We start from the raw sequence: 25,464 nt of genomic DNA on the forward strand, positions 1-25,464 counted from the left end.
ACATTTTAAATTATCCACATAGATAATTTGTTGTGGAGATAAAGGAACTCTGATACACTGCTGGTGGGAATGCAAACTTCCTTTGGAAGACTGTCCTTAGACAAATAAAATGGAAACATCTTACGTTCTAGCAATATCACTCTTGCGCATTTATCCAGTGGACACTCCAACACCAATTAGAAGGGACATATGCACTCTATGCAGTGTTCACAACAGCCAGAGTGAAAGCAGCCGAAATGCCCATCAACAGATGACTGACTAAACAAGTTATGGGATACAGATTCCATGGAATACTACTCTGCAATAAAAAAGATACCGTGCCATCTGGAACAAAACAGATGGAACTGGAGGTGGTTATGTTAGTGAAATAAGTGAAGAGATGATAGCCCACTAGGGAAAGACAGAAACAGGCTGGAGGTATGAGTCGACCTGCCAACGCCCGTGTCCAGCAGAGAAGCAATTCCAGAAGCCAGACCTCCCACCTTCTGCGCCCGAGAGGGGAAGAAATGTTAGGGGAAAATGGCGTAGAGGGCTCTGAAGCCCAATTCCATCAGGACCCAGAGAAGGTGTGGGTGTGGGTGTGGGTGTGGGTGTGGGTGTGTGGGTGTGTGTGGGTGTGTGGGTGTGTGGGTGTGTGTGTGTGTGTGTGTGTGTGTGTGTGTGTGTGTGTGTGTGTGTAGGGGGCATTCCAAAGAAGAAACAGGTATGGGTGTGACTTAGAAAGGAAAAGGAAAAAGAGAGACAGACAGACACACACACACACACACACACACACACACAGACAGAGTTACAGAAATAATAGTCAACCCTTATCTGTGACCCTGGGAGACCCACTGCAGTTTCCAATGGAGGGATGGGGCCACAGACTCTGGAGGTGGGAGTAGGTGCGACAGTGCTCGTTATTTTCTAAATCACTAATAAAAGAAAAGAGAGAGACATGAAAGACAAGTTCCAGATGGTTTCACTCATATGTGGAATCCAGAGATCTGATTCACACGAACTTGACCCCCCCAAAAAAAAAAAAAAAATCAGAAGCAAGTCAACTGTGAGACTTGTAAGAACTCCGGTGCTTGTCCCTGGGAGACTGGAAGGTGGGGACACAGACCTCTGGTGGTGGGTGAGGTGTGGAGCTATACATTGTAATCTTACAATCTTGTAACCTACTATTAACAACACATAAAAGACAAATACCCAAATAAGCAAGGATTAAAAACCATCAGCCAAGGGCTAGGTAAACAGCACAAATGTTACATAAAAGATATTCATGTCTTGGGGCTCTGAGGTCCCAGATTCAATCCTCAGCACCACCACAAGCCAGAGCTGGGTAGTGTTCCGATAACTCAATTCTCCTCTCTCTCTCATATTAAAACAAAAATACCTTTTAAAAAATAAAAATCAACCCAGACATATCTTGTGTGCATTGAATACTGACTGGAACAAGAGCATCCACTGGTTAGAAATCAGTCTCCTGATGAGCTCAATGCTTCCACTGACCGGGTCATGGGCTTCTGACTACATGAGTCAGGATACAAAACTCTAAAACCCTGATACCAAGTGCATGTGAATAAAAATGTTACAAAGGCTGATAAAATAATCCACTTGGATAATGTGCTGCTTTGCCACGTGTGCGACCCAGATCTGAGCCAGGCATCACAGTAAAAGTCCTGTGGGCTTTTTCACTCTCTTGCCTTTATCGTAAAATAATAACAACAACCAGTCATAAGGACCTGAGGCTTAATTTTAAGGTTCTTTGTTATACAGGTATAGGAAGCAAGGTCCTAGGGAAAAGGTGGTTTTCCTAAAGTCAGAGTTAACCATGTTTAATAGAGAGTGAAAACGTTAGTGTTTCTCAGCTCTTTGTGAGAGGCCATGGAATACTAAGCTTAGAATTCCAGACAGTTTCTCTTTCCCTGGCTTATGACAAACCCAGTCTTAAACGATGAATCTCTGTTTTGTTTTTCTTTTTGGGGGGTTGGGTAATAACAGAAAACAGTTAAGTATATTTACCAAATGCTTACTGATGGCACTTTGCAGGATGTCAAAGCTCTGGCTTCGAGAAGGGATGACCTGTAAACTGTGACAGATGGCCTGTCGAGGAGGAGAGAAAATCAGTAACCAAGTTCTGTAGATTTTTCTTTTAAAACTTAACTTTACTGATGCAATAGAAAATGTAACATATGAAATCTCAAGACACGAACTGTCAAAGGTCAATCAAGTTGTGTGTACGTACACACACACACACACACACACACACACACACACACACACACACGCACACACGATGAGCTAACTTTGACCAAACTAGTCCTACCAGATGTCATACACAGAAATGCAAGAATGAACATCTCTCCTCTCTCACAGTCCACATATGGCTCACCAGAGCAGCGGTTCCACTTCTGTTAAGTGTCATAATAAGAAGACCTGAACAATCTGGAGGCAGGGTGGGGGTGTAGGGGTGGGGGTGGGGGCGGCGGCTGACAAACCCTTTATTCCATTTGGTGAAGAAATGCACCACAGAAAAGTATTTATCATAAAAAACACTGAAACATAACTCAAGTCAGTTATAGTGCTGCCTTGATTCCTCCCAAGAGTAGAAGAACAACAACAGCTTACAGGTGAAAGCCGCACTTCTCGTATCTGTAATTTCCTAAGTTCAAGAAAACAAGAAGAGGGAAGAAAGCAGCAAGTCCTCCAGTCCCAACACAAACTGCACAGAAGCTGGCGGACGGAGCGCAGGGCTAACCAGAAACCGCGGGGAGAGACGACTCACACACACAGGCTGACAGAGCTAACCAGAAACCGCGGGGAGAGACGACTCACACACACAGGCTGACAGAGCTAACCAGAAACCGCGGGGAGAGACGACTCACACACACAGGCTGAGAGAGCAGGCGTGCGGGCCAAAGAACTGCTGATTAGCCGACCCCCAGTCACTGCACTGCTGCTCAAAACTCGGGGTGCTCACACGACACACTTTCTCTCTCACGTCTCTAAGTAATGCGAGGGTATTCAAATGTTACCTTCTTACTCCAAAAGGAGCACAGTGTTTATTTTCATCTCATTCAATGATAAATGGCCACTTCAGCCCTTCCCTTGCCGAACAATTCAGTTCTGAAGCCACTGGGTGGGAACAAACATAACCAACCAGCACTAGTCTAGATGAGAGAGCTGCAGTGGTCCGGGGCAACTATCCAGGAATAAATAGAAGTCAACAGCCCTGGGAGTCGGGGGTCCGAGGAGTGAGAAAGATGCTCGCGTAGGAGAGTGACGACAACAACGATATCCAATAGTCACAATCACACCTACAATTCAGAGGTTGGTTTCAAAATAGCTTTTCTCCACTAACAGAAAAATAGGGCCTCTTAAAGGAAAGCCTGACTGCAGGGGTGGAACACAGAACAGACACTCTTGAGTGTAGGACAATTTCTGGAGTCATAATGTAGGAGTTCATCGAAGAAAAATTAAACCACATCAAAAGAACTCAGCTTGAAGGCAGCATTGATGGCAAACAGCGAGCTCAAGATCAGTGGTTATAATGACAGTAAGCAACACTGTTTTCTTACTGCTGGGATCTCACCACTGTCAGCATTTCCAGACAGAAAGAGAGAAGAGGAGCCGGGAAGACGCCACAGAACCAAAGCGGACTCCCTCCGTGCGTGGCAGGGCCAGGCTCAAACATGGGTTACTTCCACATGGTGACCCAGACACTCTGCCGCTCTCCAAAGTGAACTCTCTCCCTTGTCAGCAGGAAGGAAATTTAACCCCCATGATAACAACAGGAAACCAACTACCACAAATAAACGAATGCACTGCAGGGCTAAAAAGAAATGGATATTTACACTGCTTTAAGTTATAAACTATTAGTTACAAAGTCAAGTAGGGCGAAAGTGGTTGGGTACCACTCCAAGTAATCAAAAGAGCATTAACGAAACAAAGCAAAGCTATGCACTCCTCAAATGGAGAGCAGAAAACCCAGGAGCCCGTGTGGCAGAGTCCCAGCAAGTCTAAATAGTCTGAGTGCAACCACAAGGAAACACAAATCAAGCCCAAATTGAAAATCATAAAATAATTCAGGTTGGGGGAGTCGGGTGGTAGCACAGTGGGTAAGCACAGGTAGCGCAAAGCCCAAGGACCGCTCTAAGGACCCCGGATCGAGGCCCCAGCTCCCCGCCTGCAGGGGAGTCGCTTCACAGGCGGTAAAGCAGGTCTGCAGGTGTCTGTCTCTGTCTTCCCTTCCTCTCTCCATTTCTCTCTGTCCTACCCAACAATGACGACATCAGTAACTAATCTGGTCTAGTACAAAGAGTAAGGTGCTTTCCTTTTAGTAGTGAGGTGGGGAAGAAAAAAAAGGGGAGACAGCACTGAGATGTAAGAGAAACAGATACAAAGAGGAAGCCCAAGCCCAGAAGCAGCTCAAGATCAGAAGTCTCAAGAGTGTGGAGCTTTCCCCTGGGATCAAAGTTGTGTAGCTATGCCCAACATTAGGCTTTCCAACCCTTTGATACTGCAGAGTCCCCAGAAGGCTCCGTGCTGGCTGCCAGCAGGAAATATGCCCAACAGACAAGGGACAAGGAACAAGGGACAAGGAAAAGGGAAGGATGCCCTTTAAGGGCAGGCATGCAGACTTTGTCATGCCACATATGAAAATTATCCGGACCGCGAGTGAAGGAATGCCACTTATGCTCCTTGCAGTCAGGGAGGTAGCTCAGCGACTAGAGTCAAGTTGAATTTATATGTGACACGGCCTCACTCACTTTCTCTCCCTAGCACCAGACTTCAAAGCCGCTCTGTTCTGTCTGTCTCTGTCATCAAGTAATGACATAGGTGTTTCAAGAAAGGAATACACCTCCTATCCAAGATCATAAAAGCTCTCAGAATAAGGACTGTGTTTCACATTACTCTTCTAAGAAATCTCATATCTGGCAATGCAGAAACTAGTGGTGGTTGGTGTACTGAACTGTAATTGTAAGCTTATTTTCAAATGCATTAATACCTCTGTTACATCCCAATGGTGCAGAAACTGATCCAAGTCCGTAAGGTAAAGAAAAACAGGGGAGAGCTGTGTCTGGATGACATGAGGGACTCCTCGGAGGCTCTGGAGCCAAGTCAGCTCCTCTTTTGAAAACCCTAATTTGAGAGGAAAATAAAAAAGCCAATTAAAATAACTAAATCATAGAGCAACAGCCTTAATTAAAAAAAAAAAAAAAGACATGTACCTTCCAGTTAAACTTTTGTTAGCTGTCTTGTTTTCTCTGAGTTTTTGCATTTTGTGTAACATTTTAAAAATGAATGACCAGCAAAGGAGACAATTAAAAGCACTAACTATAGCTACAAAAGATAAACCTGACTCCATCTATGAAACAGCAAGCGACATTATTTTACCCTCCGTACTAGGGCCATGGCCACTTCTACTAAAAGGAGAAAAGAAAAAACAAAAACAAAGAAAAGAAAAGAAAGAAGAAAGTGAGCGAGAACCTTTTCAATAATCACGGACTTAAAACAGCACACAACCAGGGTCAGCACGCAGCTCCTTGGTAGAGCACATGCCTCCGATGCACAAGGCCTAACCCGGAGACTGGCCCTTCAAACGCTTTCACACAACTACCATCCTTAAGTCTGTCTGGGTGAAGAAGCAATTCACATGGCAGTCGCTTCAACTAGACCTATACGAAATTTCTGATTTTCTTACCACATCCCTACTAGTTGGTCTATAACACACGTCAAAGTCCTTCCTGAAGAGACAGCTGTTACAGTGCTGTTGTCTGGGAGATGGTGCAGTGGACAAGGCACTGGATTCTCAAGCATGAGGTCCTGAGTTTGATTCCTGGCAACACGTGAGCCAGAATGATGTCTGGTTCTCTCTTCACCCCCATTAACAAATAAATCTTAAGATGACTCTCAGAATAACGAGAATATTACGGTTCGAGCCCCAGGTTCCCCACCTGCAGGGGTGTCACTTCACAGGCGGTGAAGCAGGTCTGCAGGTGTCTATCTTTCTCTCCCCCTCTGTCTTCCCCTCTTCTGTCCATTTCTCTGTCCTATCCAACAACTACGACACCAATAACAACAACAATAACAATGAAAAGCAAGGGCAACAAAAGAGAAAATAAATATTAAAAATTAAGAAAATAGCTAATCAAAACCCAAGATTCTTCCTAATAAGCTGAAACATATATAACATGTTGAAAATGGATATTCTATTTATAAATTTTAATTATGCAATAATTTTCTCCGGATGGTTGAAAAAGGCATCTATGCCCAAATTAGTGTACACTAAGAAATAGTGGCATTAAGAAGGAAATGAAAATAAAATCATGTGATATTCAAACAACTGTCAAATCTTTGGTCTCATGCTATGAGAGGTTTCGGAAGTGAACCATGTGTATCCCTGCTGTAAGAGCCTGCCAAGATAGGGAAGAAATACATTTCCTCATTACCACTTATTAATGAAAACTCATCCCAAGATAGACAGATTGTCATCTCCAAAACTTAGAACCAGACAGGTAAAACAGCAACTCTTAGGAGAATAGAATCTTCATATTATGATTTCTCCTTTCCTTGACCTGACGGGTTAATATGGTTACCTGTAAGTGTTGAAAATAAGAAGCTGAAATAGTCCACATCACTTATCAACCCATCTTTAACTGAATACTTCCATCCAGAAAATGCGGATCTATAACAAAGGAAAACTGTCATTAGAAGTGACCAACGTGAGACTAAAGAGTAACAGTTTGTAATCTTTTTACTGAAAATAACACAAACAAAATAGCTTAATCGAGTTTTCTTCTTGAGAGAGTTCAAATACCATAATGTCAAGTTTCTAATGTCTAACATTATCTACATCCATGTCAAGTTTCACTGAAAGCATAACTGGCCCATACACAGAATCAGAGTATTTCCACTCCCAGCTGAACAAATGAGACCACCAGGTCCTTGACAGAAGCTCTGACTTTCAGTAGTACATTCACCAAATATGTACTTCTGATTCTGATTAAGTCCAACCTTGTTTACTGAAATGAATTAAGTTTCAAAAAAGTTCCAGTGTCTACCTAAATAAAACCATCTTAGTTAACCAAACAATAGCTTCATCCAAAGCTGCTCCAAGACACGTGTGTATTCCTGTCCTTCGCAAGGTTATGACTAGGTCAGTTTCACAGCAGTAGAGGTGGAGTATTTGAAGGGACTCCGGGGAGCCGCAAAAGCGAAAGCAGCTTCTGATGACATGAGGATGACCTAAGCTCTTGCTACGAGATCAGTGACTGCTCTTACAACTCCTGTCAAGGTAAGGAGGAAGAGGAGGAAAAGAATAAATGTCAACTAAGTGACATAAGAGAAGAGACTAAGGAGGATTAGATCCAACATGCCGGGATAAGTTGCCTGAATGTGAAGCAACATCAACTACGTCACCCACACCTTCCCAGAAGCACAGTTTGTGGACACCTCTGCCATTAAATGCATTGACTGCACAGGTACAATTACAAAGATAATTGCATTTATTAGTGTTCTTGAATCTGAAGGAGGTAAACGACCATATTTTATATTTCTATCATAACTAAAGCAGCATCATACCAATGGCCATCAAAAAGCTGAGTATACCGCAAGCCAGAGTTTATAAAACACCAGAGGTGTTCAACGTAAAAGGACATAAAATGGTCAGCAGAAAATGAGCCAGTATCCTCTTGAAAAGAGTATTCAATTCTGCCACCCAGTGGCCAAAAGGGAGTACGGACACCCACCCAGGAATCTCCTGTAGACAAATGGCCACATAGCTTCCTCTGCGGTGACCGTGTGGACTACACAGGCCAGAATGCTGGCAGGAGGAGAGATTTTGTTAGTGATTATCACGGGGAAGGGGGAGAGCAAACTGAAACTACTCATGGCAGACCAGGTTTTAGTTTATTTTTTGTCTGTTTCACATTTTCTTATCTATTTTTCCCAGAGCACTGCTCAGTCCTGGCTTATGGTGGTGCTGGGGGTTGAACCTGGGACCTTTGGTGCCTCAGGCATGAGAGACTCTGCATAATCATTGTGCTGTATGCCCAGCCCAAGAAGACCAGGTTTTCTATTCACCCTTCTTTCTACTCAAACGTCTGCGTGCGTGTGTGTGTGTGTGTGTGTGTGTGTGTGTGTGTGTGTGTGTGTGTGTGTGTGTGTGTGTGTGTCTGGGGCCTCACACAGGCATGCTTGCACCACTCCTGGGTGGTGGTGTTTGTTGAATCACCAGGGCCTCTCTGCTCCAGGCCTAATCTCCCATTCCCCCAAAACAGAGAGAGAGAAGGAAAGATAACAGCACCAGAGCTTTCCCCAATGCAGCAGGGGGGAACACACACACACACACACACACACACACACACACACACAAAATGGGGAGAGTTGTCCTTTTACTGGGACACTCTAACCTAGGGCTTTGCATCCCCTATGGGGTGAGCACTCTCTCTCTTCAAATCAAATTTTGGTGCAAACCAATTCTCTTCTCAGACTTCTCTTTCCTAGTGCTGCAGACCACCTCTCCGTGTGTTTCTTTTGTGTTTCCCCAGTCCACTTGGGCCAGAGAAAAAAACCTGAGCAAAGGCCAGTAGAACGACATATGTAGAGTGGTATGGAAAACAAAAAAAAACAGATTTTAAGTGTGTGGTTATAAAAAGGAAATCAAAAGATTTCAGCTGGTAAGGTTTTCAAAAAGCTGGAACAAACTAATACTCTTTGGGAGTATAATGTTCTTAGATAAGCACTCTCTGATAGAGATGCCTAGCAATCAGAACTACGAAACTTGATCAGGGCCTCTCAATTAAATTAATGTACCCAACAGAAGGTGGGGAGGGAGTACGGGGCAGAATATCTGCTGTGCAGGCAGGAGGTCAGACCTGATTTCCATCCCCAGCATCACAGAGGCCACAGTGACACTCTGGTTCTCATTCTCTCCTTAATGAATTTTCCTTTAAAACTCAGAAATGAGGGAGTCGGGCTGTAGCTCACCAGGTTAAGTGCAGGTGGCGCAAAGCATAAGGACCGGCGTAAGGATCCCGGTTCAAGCCCCCGGCTCCCCACCTGCAGGGGAGTCGCTTCACAGGTGGTGAAGCAGGTCTGCAGGTGTCTGTCTTTCTCTCCCCCTCTCTGTCTTCCCCTCCTCTCTCCATTTCTCTCAGTCCTATCCAACAACAACAATAAATCAAGGGCAACAAAAGGGAATAAAATAAATATTTAAAAAAATCAGAAATGAGGGGCTGAGACATAGTCTTCTGTTAAGTGTATACTCTACCAGGTGTGAGGACCCAGGTTTGAGTCCCCAGTCACCACAGGAGAGGATTTGCACAGGGGAAGCTTCGCATGCTGGGCTGTAATGTCTGTCTCCCTCTCTCTGGCCCTGGAGACAGCACAGTGCACAAAGCATTGGACTCTCAAATATAAGCACTGAGTTCGATTCCAAATGCTAGCTGGACAGGAAGAAGGGACTATCTTGACAAAAATATGAAATAACCCATAGTGTATCCAAGAACCCAAACGTTCTTCTTAAAATATGAAGCTAGGAAAACGTGATGATATAATAAAGCCATCAACCTAGCAAAGTTGAAAATTATTAATTTTGTATTCTTTTTTTAAATTACTTTGAATGAAAACAGTATTATCTACTAACAGATTCAGCAAATACTAAAACTTTTTTTTTTTTTTTTTTTTTTTGCTTCCAGGGTTATTGCTGGGGCTCGGTGCCTACCCCAAAAATCCACTGCCCCTGGAGACTATTTTTCCCCTTTTTGTTGCTCTTGTTGTTTTATTGTTGTGGTTATTATTATTGTTGTTGTTATTGATGTCATTGTTGGATAGGACAGAGAGAAATGGAGAGGAGGGGAAGACAGAGGGGGACAGAAAGACAGACACCTGCAGACCTGCTTCACTGCCTGTGAGGTGACCCCCTACAGATGGGGAGCCGAGGGCTCAAACCAGGATTCTTACACCGGTCCTTGGGTTTTGCGCCATGTACTACGTTACCACCCGACCCCCTAAACAGCAAATTTTAATTTGATGAATTCACAAATATAAGATAACCTGTTTTAACGACTACTGTCTCTACTGACTGTAAATTAGTGTTTTCTTAATACTAGGCACAAAAAGGGAAAAAAGCAGAGAAAATACCCTTAAGAAGTCATTAAGCAGAAGTGGCTCATCACAGCTTAAATGCGGCTTAAAAAGTGATTTGACTGAGTGTTAAGACAGGTCATCCCAACAACTTGTATCAAATGGGATGGAAAAGGGTGCCCTCTACTGGAAGCAATAAATACAAGCCCACTTAGTTTTGATCGCATACTTCCATGGGCCAGAGAACCCACACCTCCATCCCTGCAGTAAAACAGCCTTACCCCAGTGCATTTACTCTGTCTGGGAGTACCAGCTGCTTAGCAGTGAAGAAAATAGTCTCAGAATGTCACAAGCTCTCTGCAGTTCACAAATGACTAGCAATAGGGGAGGGCAGGAAGGGTCACTCTTAAACTCCATCTCATCTGAGCGTAACTACCTCATATGCAGTATCCCAATAAGCATCGCAGCCAAATTCGAACTGAGTCTTCCCATAACACAGCAACGACTTAATCGAGAAAGCAAATCAACAGGCAGACTGGGTAAAAAATACACAAGCTGGACCAAAAGTTGCTGAGATTCTGCTGGGAGAACCACCACAGAGCCTTCTTGTGGATCTAGTGGGAGACAGAAATAAAAAATTCAACCATTACAAACCAGGGGTCAAACTAAGTATTATTTCCACTGCTATGTTAAATTTCAGCAATACATAGGAAAGAGTTGTATCATAAAGTGTATGTGTGCGTCTAAGTTAAACACTGAGTATGAATTTTAAAAAAATATAATTTCACAACCAAGTGCTTGGATTGAAATTACGTTTGATGGGAATAAGATGTAAAGGGATTGTTAAGAGAGCAAATCAATAATTAAAAAATCCATGTACTTTAGCTAGTTGGTGACAATTACTATTCAGCAATAAAAAAAAAATTAAAGAGCCAATATATAGTGAACAATGAATACTAAAATTAGTATGCTAAGTGTAGTAAGTCAGCTATAAGGTCTTGTCATAGAATTCCATTTACAGCAGTGTCCAAGTGAAGCAAATCCATAGACCTAGGGAGACAAATGAGTAGTTGTCAGGAGCTGGGAGAGAAATCACTGTTGGTAAATAGTTTCATTTGGGTTTACAAAATGGTCTGGATATAAACAGAAGAAACTGTAGCACAACCTTGGGATAGGATTTTAAAAAAAATTGCATTCTACAATGTAAATGCCAAGCTTCTGGCTTGCAATAATTAGTAGTGTGTACCTATGCCAGTCATTTCTGCTGGTATTTTGCTTAAAATATAAAATAGTAACTCAGTCTAATAATGAATAAAGTATTAGTAGATGGAAATCCTACAAAACATCCATTACAATGGAATAAATGACTAGCCCCCAAGCTTCATAGAATTTTTTTTGAATCCATGAATAGCGGGTATTTTAAAAGAAAATTTAGGGTCAGAGAGAGAGCTCAGTATTACAGCTAAAGACCTGTATGCCTCAGGCCACACAGAGCTGCCAAGTTAAATCTGCACACTGCCATAAACCAGAGCTGAGAAGTGCTCTGGTCACTCTCTCAACAAAAATGTTAAGTGAAAAAAAAAATTTTTTAAGTAAAAAATAAATTAAAAAGTAAAAAAATAAAAATGTTAAGTGATATTAACTAAACTAGTTGTCATAGTTTTACAATAAACACAAATTTCAAATCAATAATATATTAGGCACCTGAAAGTAATGGGTGGGGGAGAGAGAGGAATTTACTATTTGATGTTTTGTTCAGGCCACTTAATTGTGGATTTAATGAGTTTATTTTTGCCACTAGGGTTATCGCTGGGACTCAGTACCTCACGAGGAATCCAGTGCTCCCAGCAGGTATTTCTTCGTTTAAAAGTTATTTTTATAGGGTCTTTTTTTATAGGAGAGCTATTGAGAAGGAAGAAACAGAGACCCCTGCAGCACTGCTTCACTACTTGAGAAGCTTCTTGCCTGCAGGTGGGGACCAGGGGCTTGAACTCAGGTCCATATAGTCATGTGTGCACTCAACCAGATGCACCCCCACCTACCCCCAACCCGGGTGTACTTTAGAGCAAAGGCACACAATTTAAGAAAGGGCCAATGTATATTTCTTGCACGAATCGGTGACTACCTACAACATGAAGCAAGCTCTTACCATAGATTCGAAGAGCAGTGGCCTGTAGACTTTTCAGTAGCTCTTTATGTGCTCGAGCTGCAGCCGTGTGGATAATATTGATGAGTTGTGTTGAGAGGTCAGGGTTTCGGGAGCCAAGATGAGCCAGCTGCAGTGGTAAGCCCGCCAGCCAACGAGACAACACTTTACTCCGGTACCTTAGACAGAGACCAGGGAAGAGTAAAATATAATTAGCGAAGACAAGAGAAATGAATTTAAAAAAAAAAAAAAAAAGTTCAACATATATACACCACACCGGCAAATGATAGCATCATCATTCAGATGACATTTGAGACCTGACAAGATTGCCAGCATCTTTATTCAGCTGTAATATTTCTGGTTTTAAATACTCAAAATGATCGTGTGATATGGAGGACTAAATCATACCTTCATCCAAAAAAAGTTCAGCTTTACCCTATTACTTACCCTAACTAAAGTTACTTATTTTACAATAGTAATTAACTGATACATTCGGTACAGGGCTACCTCACACCAAACGGCTTAGAAGTTGAGGGGTCCTTTGTGTTTTACTTGTTGTTATTCTACTTGTTAAAGCCCTGTTGTCTCCTGGTACCACTAATCGTTTCTGCTGCCACTGAGAGCTTAGTAATTAAAACATGATCAGATAGATGTCTTAAGATCTACTACCCACTGACATGCACAAACTGACTCAAGTTGAGCTTAAAATGGGAATTACAGAACCTCGCTCACACTAGTATTATCAGGATTATGAAGAGTACTTAAAAGAACCAACTATTGGAGTACTGTGGTAAGACTAAAGCTCCAGTTATTGGCGTCTCTCCAAGTGAGAAAAAAAAAAGGTGGGATGGGGGGTGGATAGGATGCATGTGTGAAGTCCAAGTACCTCTTTCCTGACCATCCCAAATAAACCTGTTACTACATAAAAAAAACTAATTTCTAGGGTGGGGAAAATAGCAGTGGTCACGAAAAAGGCTTTCATGTCTGAATATCTCAAGTCCTGCGTTCAATTTGGTGGCGGGTGTGGCGCGTTTACTCCTGAAATCTGGCAATGCAGCACATAGCTCAGAAACTTGCTCATCTGAAATTAGCCTCCTTCTACTCTAGGCCCCCAAATGGCTTAACTTTTAGGGTACGTAAAAGGCTGAGGCTCCTACAGGAGATTCCGATGCCCTTCAGCCATGAATGAACTGGAAACACGTGCAGAAAGGAGCTTTTGTCTGTTGTTATGCCTAGAAAGGCGACTGGCACCAACAAGTATGTTTTCTAAATAAATTTCCCATTTTTTAAAATTATTTATTTTCCCTTTTGTTGCCCTTGTTGCTTTGTTGTTGTTGCTACTGAGGTTGTCGTTGTTGGGTAGGATAGAGAGAAATGGAGAGAGGGGGGGAAGACAGAAAGGTGGAGAGAAAGATAGACACCTGCAGACCTGCTTCACCGCTTGTGAAGCGACTCCCCTGCAGGCGGGGAGCCGGGGGCTCGAACCGGGATCCTTAAGCCGGTCCTAGCGCTTTGCACCACATGTGCTTATCCCACTGCGCTACCGCCCGACTCCCAAATTTCCCACTTTTTTCTTAAATATAGTCTAAGAGTTAACTTCTCCAAAGAAAACTGCACAAATCAAATGAAACTTTACCTGATTCTGTAAGTTCTCAGTTGCTCCTTTTGATAGATTTTACTGAAAAACTTGAGCAACAAAGTCCGCACAGGCAGGAGAAGGCCCCTCTGCTGATATAATGTATAAACTGCCTTGATGAGAGATTCTGTAGCCTCTAAAACAGAGAAAACTGGGCAAATGAGTCCAAAATGCTGCTTTATTAGTCCCTAAATTCCATTAAAACCCCAGAAGAACTTGACTTTGTTCCTATGGCAAAACAGATCTTAGTCACAAAGTGGTGACAGTCACTTAAGTCCTGTGGCAATGGCCTGGCTAATATAAAAATCAAACCAACCAGTTAAACTTAAGCAGGGATCACCTAAACCAGAGTGTTGCCGAGACATTAGAAGGCAACTAAGCAGCGAAGTTTTGATTCTGAATAAGAATTGGTAAAATACTCTAAAAAATGACAACGTGATATAGTTACAAGACAGAAGCAGATGACCATTCATTCTATATGGAACAAAGAAAAAGCTCCTGATTTCTGGTCAAACACAGAAGACCTTCTTATCAGCAGGTTCAATAACGTCATATAATACCTACCCCTTCTACTTCAATTCTATAATGTGCTTTCTATCAATTTGCTTCATAGTAGACCTGACCTTAAAATAAAAGGGTGCACGAGTCACAGATATTTCCAGAGTTCAAATCAATCCAGAATAATTTTTTAACTTCCATTTATGGCCTGATGTAACTAACTTGACGTCATAGAATGTTTCAAAGGCACAACCTCTACAGCTAGTCTCTCAATACTATGTTTAAAGCTCCTCTTCTCTCAAAAAAGGACGAAGCAGCACCACCTACCTCTGCTTGGCTGAATCTGCATCAGCCTCCATGACACCCCAAGCAGCCCGTTCAGCTGCTTACTAGTCAGCCTAGAGCCGCCTTCAAGAGTCTCGGTCACAAATTTCCTTATCATCTCTATCCAGTTGGAGTCCTTTTGCAGAGTTGAGGCATTTGCCAGGGAGACCATGATATCAGATAGTGTTAAATTCAGTAAGAGATGATCTACATTATTGGAGAGAATCGTGCAATGCTTGATGCTAAAAACAAACAAAGACACACAGGCATCTATAAGTGTTATTAACTACCAAGCCTGTTTCACTTAAAATACAAATTAAAATAACCAATTAGCTGGGGTCGGAGGGTAGCCTGCAACTACCAAGCCTGTTTCACTTAAAATACTTAAAATTAAGGGAGTCAGGTGGTAGAGCAGCAGGTTAAGCACGTGGCTCCAAGCGCAGGGACCGGCGTAAGGATCCCGGTTCGAGCCCCCGGCTCCCCACCTGCAGGGAAGTCGCTTCACAAGCGGTGAAGCAGGTCTGCAGGTGGTCTGTCTCACCCTGTCTTCCCCTCCTCTCTTCACTTCTCCCTTTGTTCTATCTAACAGTGATGACATCAACAACAACTACAACAATGATAAAAAACAATAAGGGCAACAAAAGGGAAAATAAATACAAAAAAAAAAACTAATTAAAATAAGCAATCAGCTGAGGTTAGGGGTAGCCTGCCAAGCAGACAGGTATGCCAACAAAGCTTTAGCTGTAGTTTTATTGCTAAGAAGGCACAATGTATACCAGTCAATTCATTATCCAAGATTCTAGTCACATAAAAAGTAAAGGCTCGTGGTCCGGGAGGTGGCACAGTGGATAAAGCATTGGACTCTCAAGCATGAGGTCCTGAGTTCAATCCCCGGCAGCACATTACAAGTGATGTCTGGTTCTTTCTCTCCTCCTATCTTTCTCATTAATAAATAAATTCTTTAAAAAAAGAAAAGTAAAGGCTCTTCTAATGTTACCTGGTAATCTTAGAAGTAAGTAATGTGGAGCTAAGAAGACTTGAAGACACTTGGAAGATTTTTTTTTTAATTATATTAGTGATATAATAGATTTATAAAATTATAAGATAATAGAGGTCTAATTCCATACAGTTCCCACGACCAGATTTATGTCCCATCCCCTCCTCCACTGGACGAGCTCTGGTCCATCAGGGAAAGATACAAACAGGCTGGGGGTATGGATCGACCTGTCAATGCCCACGCTCAGCGGAGAAGCAGCTACAGAAGCCAGAACTCCCACCTTCTGCTCCCCATAAACAGCCTTGATCCAGACTCCCAGCCGGGAGAAGTGATAGGATGAAGATAAGAGGACTCTGCACTCCAGCTCCATCAGCACCAGAGAGAGAAGGGAAAGGAGAGGGACGTATGTAGTTATGATGTCATCAGTGGCTCAGAGGGAAAAAGAGGACTGAATCAGAAAAAGAAGGGGCAACTCTGTATAAATGTGGACAGACAGTTGTAGAGAAGATGGTTGGCCCATGTCTGAAACTTCAGGGGAACTGTGGTGAATTGCAGTGGGGAGAGTGAAGATTCAGAACTCGGGCAGTGAGAATGGTGTGGATTCAAACCCCTGTCGACATGTAATTCTGTTATATAAAAATTAAAAAATAGATAAAACAAAAAGAAAACTACCACTATACTTCATAAAGGAAAAAGCAACATCTTAAATTAAAAAAAAAAAAATCAAGGATGTAAAGAAATAAATGGAAAATATTAGAATATCTTTAAGCTGCCAACTGGGGAGATGCTAAGTAACCAAATAATTGTAATAAATGAATGAAGAGCTATTTGCCTCAGCCAGATGACTTCCATGCTCATGCTTTAAAGCTTAGTTCTCTACGCAGACTCTTCCTTTTGAATAAATTTAAGAGCCTTCTGACTGACTTTTAAGATTCCTTACTGTACTTTTAGTGTTCTAGATAGCATTTACCTACCTATCAATTTTTATTAATTTAAATTATTTTCCATGCTCTCATCTAAGGCAAATCATTTCAAGCTTCCAGGTTTAAATTGTCTTTAAACTCTATCTTCTAATTCATTGCCACTCTTTCCTCAGTGTATCTTAGAAAACTGTTCTTCCCCAGTTACCGCCCTTTCTTCATCAGGTTGTAAGTGTTATTGTCGGCGGCTGGAAGACGGCAAAAACGGTTCTGCCAAAGACTTCCAGGCCTGAGGCTCCAGGGACCTAGACTGAATCTCCAGCCCCACCTTACACCTGAGATGTGCAGTGTTCTAGTGTGTGTGTATCTAACAAAAATGAAGGATTAAATATATATTAGTGTCATTACTTACTTTTTTACATATAAAAGAAAGCAAGACCTTTGAGATAATCTCCCTTCTCTTAGAGATTAAGAAGAAAAAATCTACTTCAACAAATTTTATCAAATTCGAATTTGCATGATTTGGTACTTGACACTCAGCCAAAAAATACAGTTAAAGAAATTAATAAATAAACAGAAGTACTAAGATTTAAAGTTACCTTTTCAGTTACCTACTTTCAGTTTTATTTCACAAAATGCAGATATAAATACCTCATGGTATAAAAAGTTCTAATTTAAGGCTAATTATTATTTATTTATTTATAAAAAGAAAACACTGACAAAACAATAGGATAAGAGGGGTACAACTGGGAGTCGGGCGGTAGCACAGCGGGTTAAGCACACGTGGCGCGCAAGGACGGGCATAAGGATCCCAGGTTCCCCACCTGAAGTGAAATCCCTTCACAAGTGGTGAAGCAGGCCTGCAGGTGTCTGTCTTTCTCTCTCCCTGTCTTCTCCTCCTCTCTCCACTTCTCTCTGTCCTATCTAACAATGACGACATCAATAACAACAACTACTACTACAATAAGAAAAAGAAAAGGGCAACAAAAGAGAAAATAAATAAAATTTTTAAAAAAGGGGGGTACAACTCCACACAATTCCCACCACCAGATCTCCGTATCCCATCCCCTCCCCTGATAGCTTTCCTATTCTTTATCCCTCTGGGAGCATGGACCCAAAGTCATTGTGGGATGCAGAAGGTAGAAGGTCTGGCTTCTGTAACTGCTTCCCCGCTGGACATGGGCGTTGGCAGGTCTATCCATACTCGCAATAAGGCTGATTATTTTATGGTAATTTCAGGTTAAAGAGTTTTTAAAGTCTACCTAGTTGAAAAGAATCACATACCTTCTATTTGTCTCTTTCCTTCTCTGCTTGGTTACTTCTTTCAAAACATATGGAAAACGGCTCATAAAATGGTGTTTGAAATCAACAAGATAATTCTTTCGAAGCCATGACTCCTATTAAAGTAAGCAAAGATTAGAAACCTACAAGAAACAATAATAACCAACCTAAGAGAGGAAGATAGTGAGTGGTTATGCATCACACTCTCATGTCTGAGGCTCAAAGGTCCCAGGTTCAATCCCCAGCACCACCATATGCCAGACCTAAGCAGTGCCCTGTTCACTTGCATGAAATATTCAAGAGAGAGTAACTAATAAAGTTTAAACCAAAAAAAAAAAAAAAACCACAATCTGTCAATATGCATATATCACTGTAATACAGCTATTCAAGGAACATGGGTACGAAAAAAAATTAGAATTATTAGGACATCTTGTTTTAAACTATTGAACACCCACTTACAGATGTGACTTTTTATTTACTGCTTAAGAGAAAAAAGGACAGAATAAGATTTAAGAAAAATTTAGGAGCTGGAGAGCCATCACAGCAGTAGCACTCAAGACTTTCATGCCTGAAGCCCCAGTATTTGCAGTTTCTATCACTGGTACTACCGTGTGCCAAAGCTGAGCTTTCTTCTGGCCTCAGTCTCTCATGAAAATAGGTTTTTCCCCTTCTCATTAAAATAAAGCATCCTCGTGGTCCAGGAGGTAGTTGCAGAAGATAAAGTATTGAACTCTGAAGCATAAGGTCCTAAGGCTCCCCACACTACCAAGGGGAAAAAAAATTTGTAACAGAGAAAGAAACTGAATAGAAATGTGACAATAATTGTGTGTCTGTTAGGACTAAGAAACAGCTCACCCAGTATGTTAAATCTAATTATCTCTTTTTAAAAAGACAGCGCCCCATCACTCAGCTCCAGCACATACACTCGCAGCCTGCTTTATTTTCTTCTTCTTCCTAGTCCCAGTATTTGCTGACCAACTATCCATTCCACAAGAATTGGCAAACACGGGGGGGGGGGGGGGGGGGAGCGACACACACGCTTAGCACCAGAAGAGTCATATTTAACCTTGTACCCCCAGAGCCTAGACCAGAAGCAGGCAGGCAGGCACACTGCACAACAGTTATTCAGCTGACCTTGTCCCAAATGGAAATGTTCTTTCTCTACAGTGTCCAGTTCAGCAGCCACTAACCACATCTAACGATTGAGCACTGAAACATTGCCTTATTTAGTCACGCTTATAGATACTCAATTAATTTTTGATACATGACTACAACGGACTACTCATTCACAAATTGTCTTAATGAGATAAAGACATAAAGACCAAAGTAGCAAGCAATAAAACACAAAATTAACACACACAATTTCTATAGTGAATTATACTGACCCTGAGGCTATGGACACAGACAGCATAAAACAAAGTAAATTTTTAAAGTTAATCTTTTTTTTTTTTTTTTGCCTGCAGGGTTATCACTGGGGCTCGGTGCCTATACTATGAATCCACTGCTCCTGGAGGCCATTTTCCCCATTTTGTTGCCCTTGTTGTTATTGTTGCCACTGAGGTTGTTGGATTGGACATAGAGAAACAGAGGACAGGAAGACGAGGGGAAGGGAAGGACAAGACACCTGCAGACCTGCTTCACCACCTGTGAAGTGACCCCCTTGCAGGTGGGGGCCGGGAGCCAGTGTTGGCGTTTTGCACCATGTGCGCTTAACCTGCTTTGCTACCACCAAGCCCCCAAAGTTTACCTTAAAGTGTACTTTCATTTATAAAATTAGTTGTACACTAAGGACAGAGTAAATCTGAACTAACCACAGTGAACATCTAAGGACTCAATTAGCGTTAGTAAGATTTAATGTACCCTGTGATTTCTTTAGATTCCAAATGGACTCGGAATATGACTTATTTAAATGATTCCAATTTACTAAAAAAGTCTTTTTAAAAACACTGGATACAAATGACATGTCTTAACTGCTAGTCAAAAACTAGCAAATTTAGCAAAAGATAAGCAGTGAGTCTAAGATTACACCTAACCCAGATACCAATTAATCAACAGAAAAAGAGGTTTTCTGAGGGGAGAGAGACACAATTTAGCTAACGTAACGCAAAGGTGACCTCCCTGGGCAGATGACCTCACAAATGTGTCCTAGAATGTCCTAGAACCCCACCTCCCCAGAGCCCTGTCCCACTAGGGAAAGATAGAAACAGGCTGAGAGTATGGATGAATCTGCCATGTCCAGAGGAGAAGCAATGACAGAAACCAGACCTTCCACCTTCTGCACCCCATAACGATCTTGGATCCATGCTCCCAGAGGGATAAAGAATAGGAAAGCCTCCAATGGAAGGGATGGGATATGGAACTCTGGTGGCGGGAATTGTGTGGAATTGTACCACTCGTATCCTATGGTCTTGATGATCATTATTAAATCAATTAAGAGAGAGAACACACATGCAGAGGGTAGATGCAAACAAACTCATGCCTGAGGCTCCAAAGTCTCGGGTTCAATCCCCCGCACCACCATAAGCCAGAGCTTAATAATACTCTGGTTTTTTTTTTAAAAAAAAAAAAAGTGGTCAGGTGGTAGCGCAGTGTGTTAAGTGCACGTGGCACAAAGAGCAAGGACAGGCGTAAGGATCCCAGTTCAAGCCCCCGGCTCCCCACCTGTAGGGGAGTTGCTTCACAGGCAGTGAAGCAGGTCTGCAGGTGTCTGTCTTTCTCTCCTCCTCTCTGTCTCCCCCTCCTCTCTCCATTTCTCTCTGTCCTAACCAACAATGACATCAATAACAGCAATAATAATAACTACAACAACGATAAAACAACCAGGGCAACTAAAGGGGAAAAAATGGCCTCCAGGAGCAATGGACTCATGGTGCAGGCACTGAGCCCCAGCAATAATCCTGGAGGTTTAAAAAAAAAAAAAGGAAGAAAAAAGAAAAAGAAATGAGAGAGAGAAGTTAGTCCACAGTATGTGGCTTGAGATGAAGATTAAGAAATATAATTTGGGTCCTCTTAGCATTTGAGCTACTAATGGGTTACACAATTATCTTAAATAGACTACATGTCAAGAAAGGGAAAGGTGGAATGGCAATAAAACAAATAAAATTTTGAATGTGGCCTGTGTTCCAGGAGGCTGCACAGTGCCAGAAGCTCTGGAGGAGGAAGGTCAATTCAGGTGCCAGAATGGCGCTCTGGTTCCCGCTCTCACGTTAACAAGTAAATGAACCTCATGTAGCTAACATCTTAAGGTCATGGGCCGGGGCCAGGTGGTGGTGCAACTGGTTAAGTGCACATTTTACACGCACGAGGGCCCAGGCTCAAGCCCCTGGTCCCCCCCTGCAGCGGAAAAGCTTCCTGAGTGGTGAAGCAGGGCTGCAGATGTCTCTCTGTCTCCCCCTGCCCTCTCGATTTCTAGCCGTCCATCTAATAAATAAATAAAATTAAAAAATTAAACAAACAAAAAATACTAAAAACTGTTCAAAAATCATGGGTCTTACCATAACCAGTTATATCTCAGCAAGCATTAGTTTTTTGTTTTGTTAAAAAATCTATTTATTATGAAGAATGGGGCAGGTGCCAGGACCAGAGCACTGCTCAGCTCTGGCTTAAAGTAGTTAGAACTGGAAGAGAATTTAAAGAGAATTTGGGGCCAGGTGGTGACACATACCTGATTGAGTGCACACTGCACAATGTGCTCAAGGACCCGGGTTTGAGCCCCTGGTCCCCACCTGCAGGGGGAAAGCTTTGCAAATGGTGAAGCAGTGTGCAGGTTGAGTCTCTCAGTCTGCCTGCCTGCCTGCCTGCCTGCCCGCCCCCCCCATCACCACCTTGCCTCTCAATAAAAAAATTTTTTAAAAAATAGACTTCTTTAGTTTTTGTAAGTATGTAGGCAGGTCAAGGAAGCACAATTAGTCAAAAATCCTGACAAGAATTCTTCCATGATGGGATGATCTCACTCTCAGGCAGAAGCTGAAAAACAAGACCAGAAGACAAAACACAAGTAGAACCTGAACTAGAATTGGCGTGTTGCACCAAAGTAAAAGACTCTGGGGTGGATGGGCGGAGAATACAGATCCAAGAAGGATGACAGAGGACCTAGTGGGGGTTTTATTGTTATGTGGAAAACTGAGAAATGTTATGCATGTACAAACTACTGTATTTACTGTTGACTGTAAAACATTAATCTCCCAATAAAAAATTAAATTAAAAAAATTCTATGTTTGTATTTTAAAAAAATTCTTCCACGGGCAGGTAGGGAGACAGTACTCTGGTGGTGGGTGGGGTGTGGAACTAAACACTGTAATTTCATTTTATTTTATTTTCTGCCTTCAGGGTTATTGCTGGGGCTCAGTGCCTGCACTACAAATCCACTGCTCCTGGAGGCTTTTCTCCCCATTTTGTTGCTGCACCTGTAGTTGTCACTGTTGTCATAGTTGTTGTTGTTGGATAGGAGAGAAATTGAGTGAGGAGGGAGAGAGGGGAAAAGAAAGACACCTGCAGACCTGCTTCACCACTTGTGAAGTGACCCCCTGCAGGTGGGGAGCCGGGTATCGAATCGGGATCCTCGTGCTTTGCATCATATGTGCTTGACCCACTGCGCTACCGCCCAGCCCGACACTATAATTTTACAATCTTGTAACCTATTATTAATCACAAATTTAAAAAATTCTTCCTTAGGTCAGATGCTGGAAGCTATGAAGTACTGTGCCTGCAGCCTCCCTCCACAGCGTGCACCCATATTCACCCAGCGCTGAGCAACCTAAAGATGTCCTCCTTTCCTTTCCTGTCCTTTCCTTTCCTTTCCTTTTTGCTTCCTTCCTTACTTTCATCTTGCATCATACCTGCCTGACTTACCCTACTAGAAAAATTTTAAGACAATTTAAAAAGCAGCTGCCCAAGACTTAATTCTTCCCAAATGAAGGTAAACATCTTGGGTTGTCCTGAAGGTAGCACAGTAGACAGGGCACTGGACTCTCAACCAAGAGGCCCCAAGTTCAATTCCCAGCAGCACATGTACCAGAACGATGCCTGGTTCTTTCTTTCCTACTATCTTTCTCATTAATAAATAAAATCTTAAAAAAAGAAGAAAAAAGGAAGGAAGGAAGGAAGGAAGGAAGGAAGGAAGGAAGGAAGGAAGGAAGGAATAAGAGAAAGAAAAGAAAAGTCAAGTCAAGTCTTGGGACCAATGTGCTGCACTGTTATGTGTACAGCCCAGGTTCAAGCTCAGCACACTGAGGAAAGCTTTGGTGCGGTTTCTCTTTCACTCTCTCTGCCTCTCTGTTTCTATCTTAAAAAATAACAATAACTAAAATAATACTACGTTTTGGCAGTCTGGGAGGAGGTGCAGTGAATAAATCACTGGACACTTAGCAGGAGGTTCTCAGTTCCTGAATTCAGTCCCTAGCATCACATGCACCAGAGTGGCGGCCTAGCTGTGGCTCCGCCTACCCTCATTACTAACTTTAAAAGATTTAAATGTCGGGAGTCTGGCAGTAACGCAGCGGGTTAAGCGCACAAACCCGCACGTGGTGCAAAGCGCAGGGACCGGCGTAAGGAACCTGGCTCGAGCCCCAGGCTCCCCACCTGCAGGGGAGTCGCTTCCCAGGCGGTGAAGCAGGTCTGCAGGTGTCTGTCTTTCTCTCCCCCTCTCTGTCTTCCCCTCCTCTCTCCATTTCTCTCTGTCCTATCCAACGACAACGACAGCAATAACAACAACAATAACTACGACAAGAAGAAACAGTGGCAGCAAAAAGGGGGGAAAAAACCCTCCCCTGATCGTCTGTTCTTCAGCAAGAGCAAACTAAGAGAGTGCGTGCTGAGCAGGTTTCCATGGGACACCTTCTCAAAGGATAGTCAAGACGGGCTTGTAGCATTCATTCATTTTGACCCATTTCTGTGAAACTTGGAAAACTGACACACACTGAGGCACACAAGCAACTTTGTTGATGCTACAGGAGATCCCCTGAAACTAGAATGTTCCTGTATAATCCGTTAGAAATAATGTAACACTGACTCATGTGAACTGTGTACAGTAAAAGCATGCACACCATTATGCGTTCCACTTGAAATTATACAAGTATTCAGACAAAAGTCTCACAAACTATTTACATTTGTCGTTCTAAGCCAACAGCAGGAAACGCTGATATGGAGCCTACCCATTTCCTAGGAAAAGGCAACTGTGTTTTAGTGAATCCTAACTCCCAAGAAAATCAAGAGCACACCAGTTCTCACCAATTTATGGGTTTCGTCGTGCTGTTTGGAGAGCTTCCACAGAAGGGAAATAATATTAAGGACTTGTTGCATAACCTGCAAAGGCTCTCGCCCTATACCGTTTCCAACAGAAACAGTCAGCTGTGGGGGCACAGCTTCAATCCAGCATTCAATCAGCAAGGGAATTATTATCTCAATGAAGCCTTTCAGACTTTCGGCGGATGACAAGTTTTCATCCATACTGCCTAGCCCTCCGACCAGGTACCTAATCAGGAAGGGAAAGAATAAAAAAATAAAATTAGATTAATGACTGAAAACTTTACTCCTTGCTTAATTTAAATCTTAGATCTAAAACGTCACTAAAATGAAGCATCACGTACCAAGAGTTACAGTGATCAAGACTTAATAAAGAAAATAAAAACCTAAGCTATAAAAGCCAAGAGATTATCAAGTTTTACTTCTCATTAGGCATTGCTAGAAAGAAATTAATACTTTTAAATGACTCCTCCCATCAGTTAAAAAAAAAATCAAAACATGAGTAACTCTATGAAAACTACGTCTTCCCACATTAGTCACAATGGTCAGCAGTTATAATTCAATACAGGAAAACTGAGCGTGGACGTAACTGAAATCCTTCTTACCGTAGCCTGAACTGTGAACTGACATTTGGCTGTGAACCCCCATTCTCATAAACCTGGATGTGTTGATGGTCGCTGGCAAGTTCCTTCCAGTTGATAAAAATGGAGTTGCTAGTGGCATGGGGATTTTCTTTTTGTTCCTGAAGTGCTTCACTTTCTCTCAACCTACTGGATCCATCTGCCAAGGCCTGAAGGAATTTACTGAGTCTCACTAAGACTTTCAGCCTCCACTGCTGAGAAGTGAGTCTCCGATTAGGATTTACAGAAAGTATCCAGGACTGGGCTCTGTCTCTATTCACCAGTCCTTTGGACAGCTGCTGATGAGAAATAAGCTCTACAAAGTTCTTAAGCAATATACTGCTACGGTCAGTAATGAGAGCTGGGTACTGTTCCAGCAGAATGTCCAAAACTTTGAGAGAGTCCTCCTGAATTCCTTCAGTAATGTGAGTCATGGCACTAGAGAGATGGGCACTTACCAAAGGAAAAAATGGAGAGATTTGTTCAGCTCGTATTTGGGGGGCCAGGAATTGAAGAAGCTGAACTGCTGCTAATCGCACATTAGCATCTTTATCTGTAAACACAGCGGTCACTTCACTTAAGATATGTGAAAGGTGTGCATCAATGATATGTGGGTATTGAGACAAAAGATCTTTAAGTCCGAGAAGAGCACTTTGTTTAACCCCAGCATTGTAGTGATGCATTTGCAATAGCAAATCCTGTAAAGATTAAGAAAGACAAGGTTT

General features: G+C 42.3%; 1 protein-coding gene across 3 annotated transcripts in view; it reads right to left on the minus strand.

Annotated features, from left to right (window-relative positions):
* Positions 1 to 25,448, minus strand: part of TEX10 (testis expressed 10) — a 33,935-nt gene extending 8,487 nt beyond the window's left edge. The window contains exons 1-10 of one of the 3 annotated variants that reach the window (XM_060184351.1): positions 24,725 to 25,448; positions 24,105 to 24,348; positions 17,880 to 17,992; positions 14,682 to 14,920; positions 13,857 to 13,992; positions 12,224 to 12,399; positions 10,511 to 10,688; positions 6,585 to 6,673; positions 4,994 to 5,127; positions 2,008 to 2,088 (exon numbers count right to left, since the gene is read on the minus strand). In XM_060184351.1, coding sequence (XP_060040334.1) covers positions 2,008 to 2,088; positions 4,994 to 5,127; positions 6,585 to 6,673; positions 10,511 to 10,688; positions 12,224 to 12,399; positions 13,857 to 13,992; positions 14,682 to 14,920; positions 17,880 to 17,992; positions 24,105 to 24,348; positions 24,725 to 25,422 — 2,088 coding nt within the window. In that variant the 5' untranslated portion in view covers positions 25,423 to 25,448. The remainder of the gene's footprint in view (positions 1 to 2,007; positions 2,089 to 4,993; positions 5,128 to 6,584; positions 6,674 to 10,510; positions 10,689 to 12,223; positions 12,400 to 13,856; positions 13,993 to 14,681; positions 14,921 to 17,879; positions 17,993 to 24,104; positions 24,349 to 24,724) is intronic. The other 2 variants (XM_060184353.1, XM_060184352.1) reach the window with 2 other exon arrangements.
* Between the last annotated feature and the right edge of the window lie 16 nt (positions 25,449 to 25,464).

The sequence above is a fragment of the Erinaceus europaeus genome, unplaced genomic scaffold (assembly GCF_950295315.1).
Source record: "Erinaceus europaeus unplaced genomic scaffold, mEriEur2.1 scaffold_930, whole genome shotgun sequence".
NCBI lineage: Eukaryota > Metazoa > Chordata > Mammalia > Eulipotyphla > Erinaceidae > Erinaceus > Erinaceus europaeus.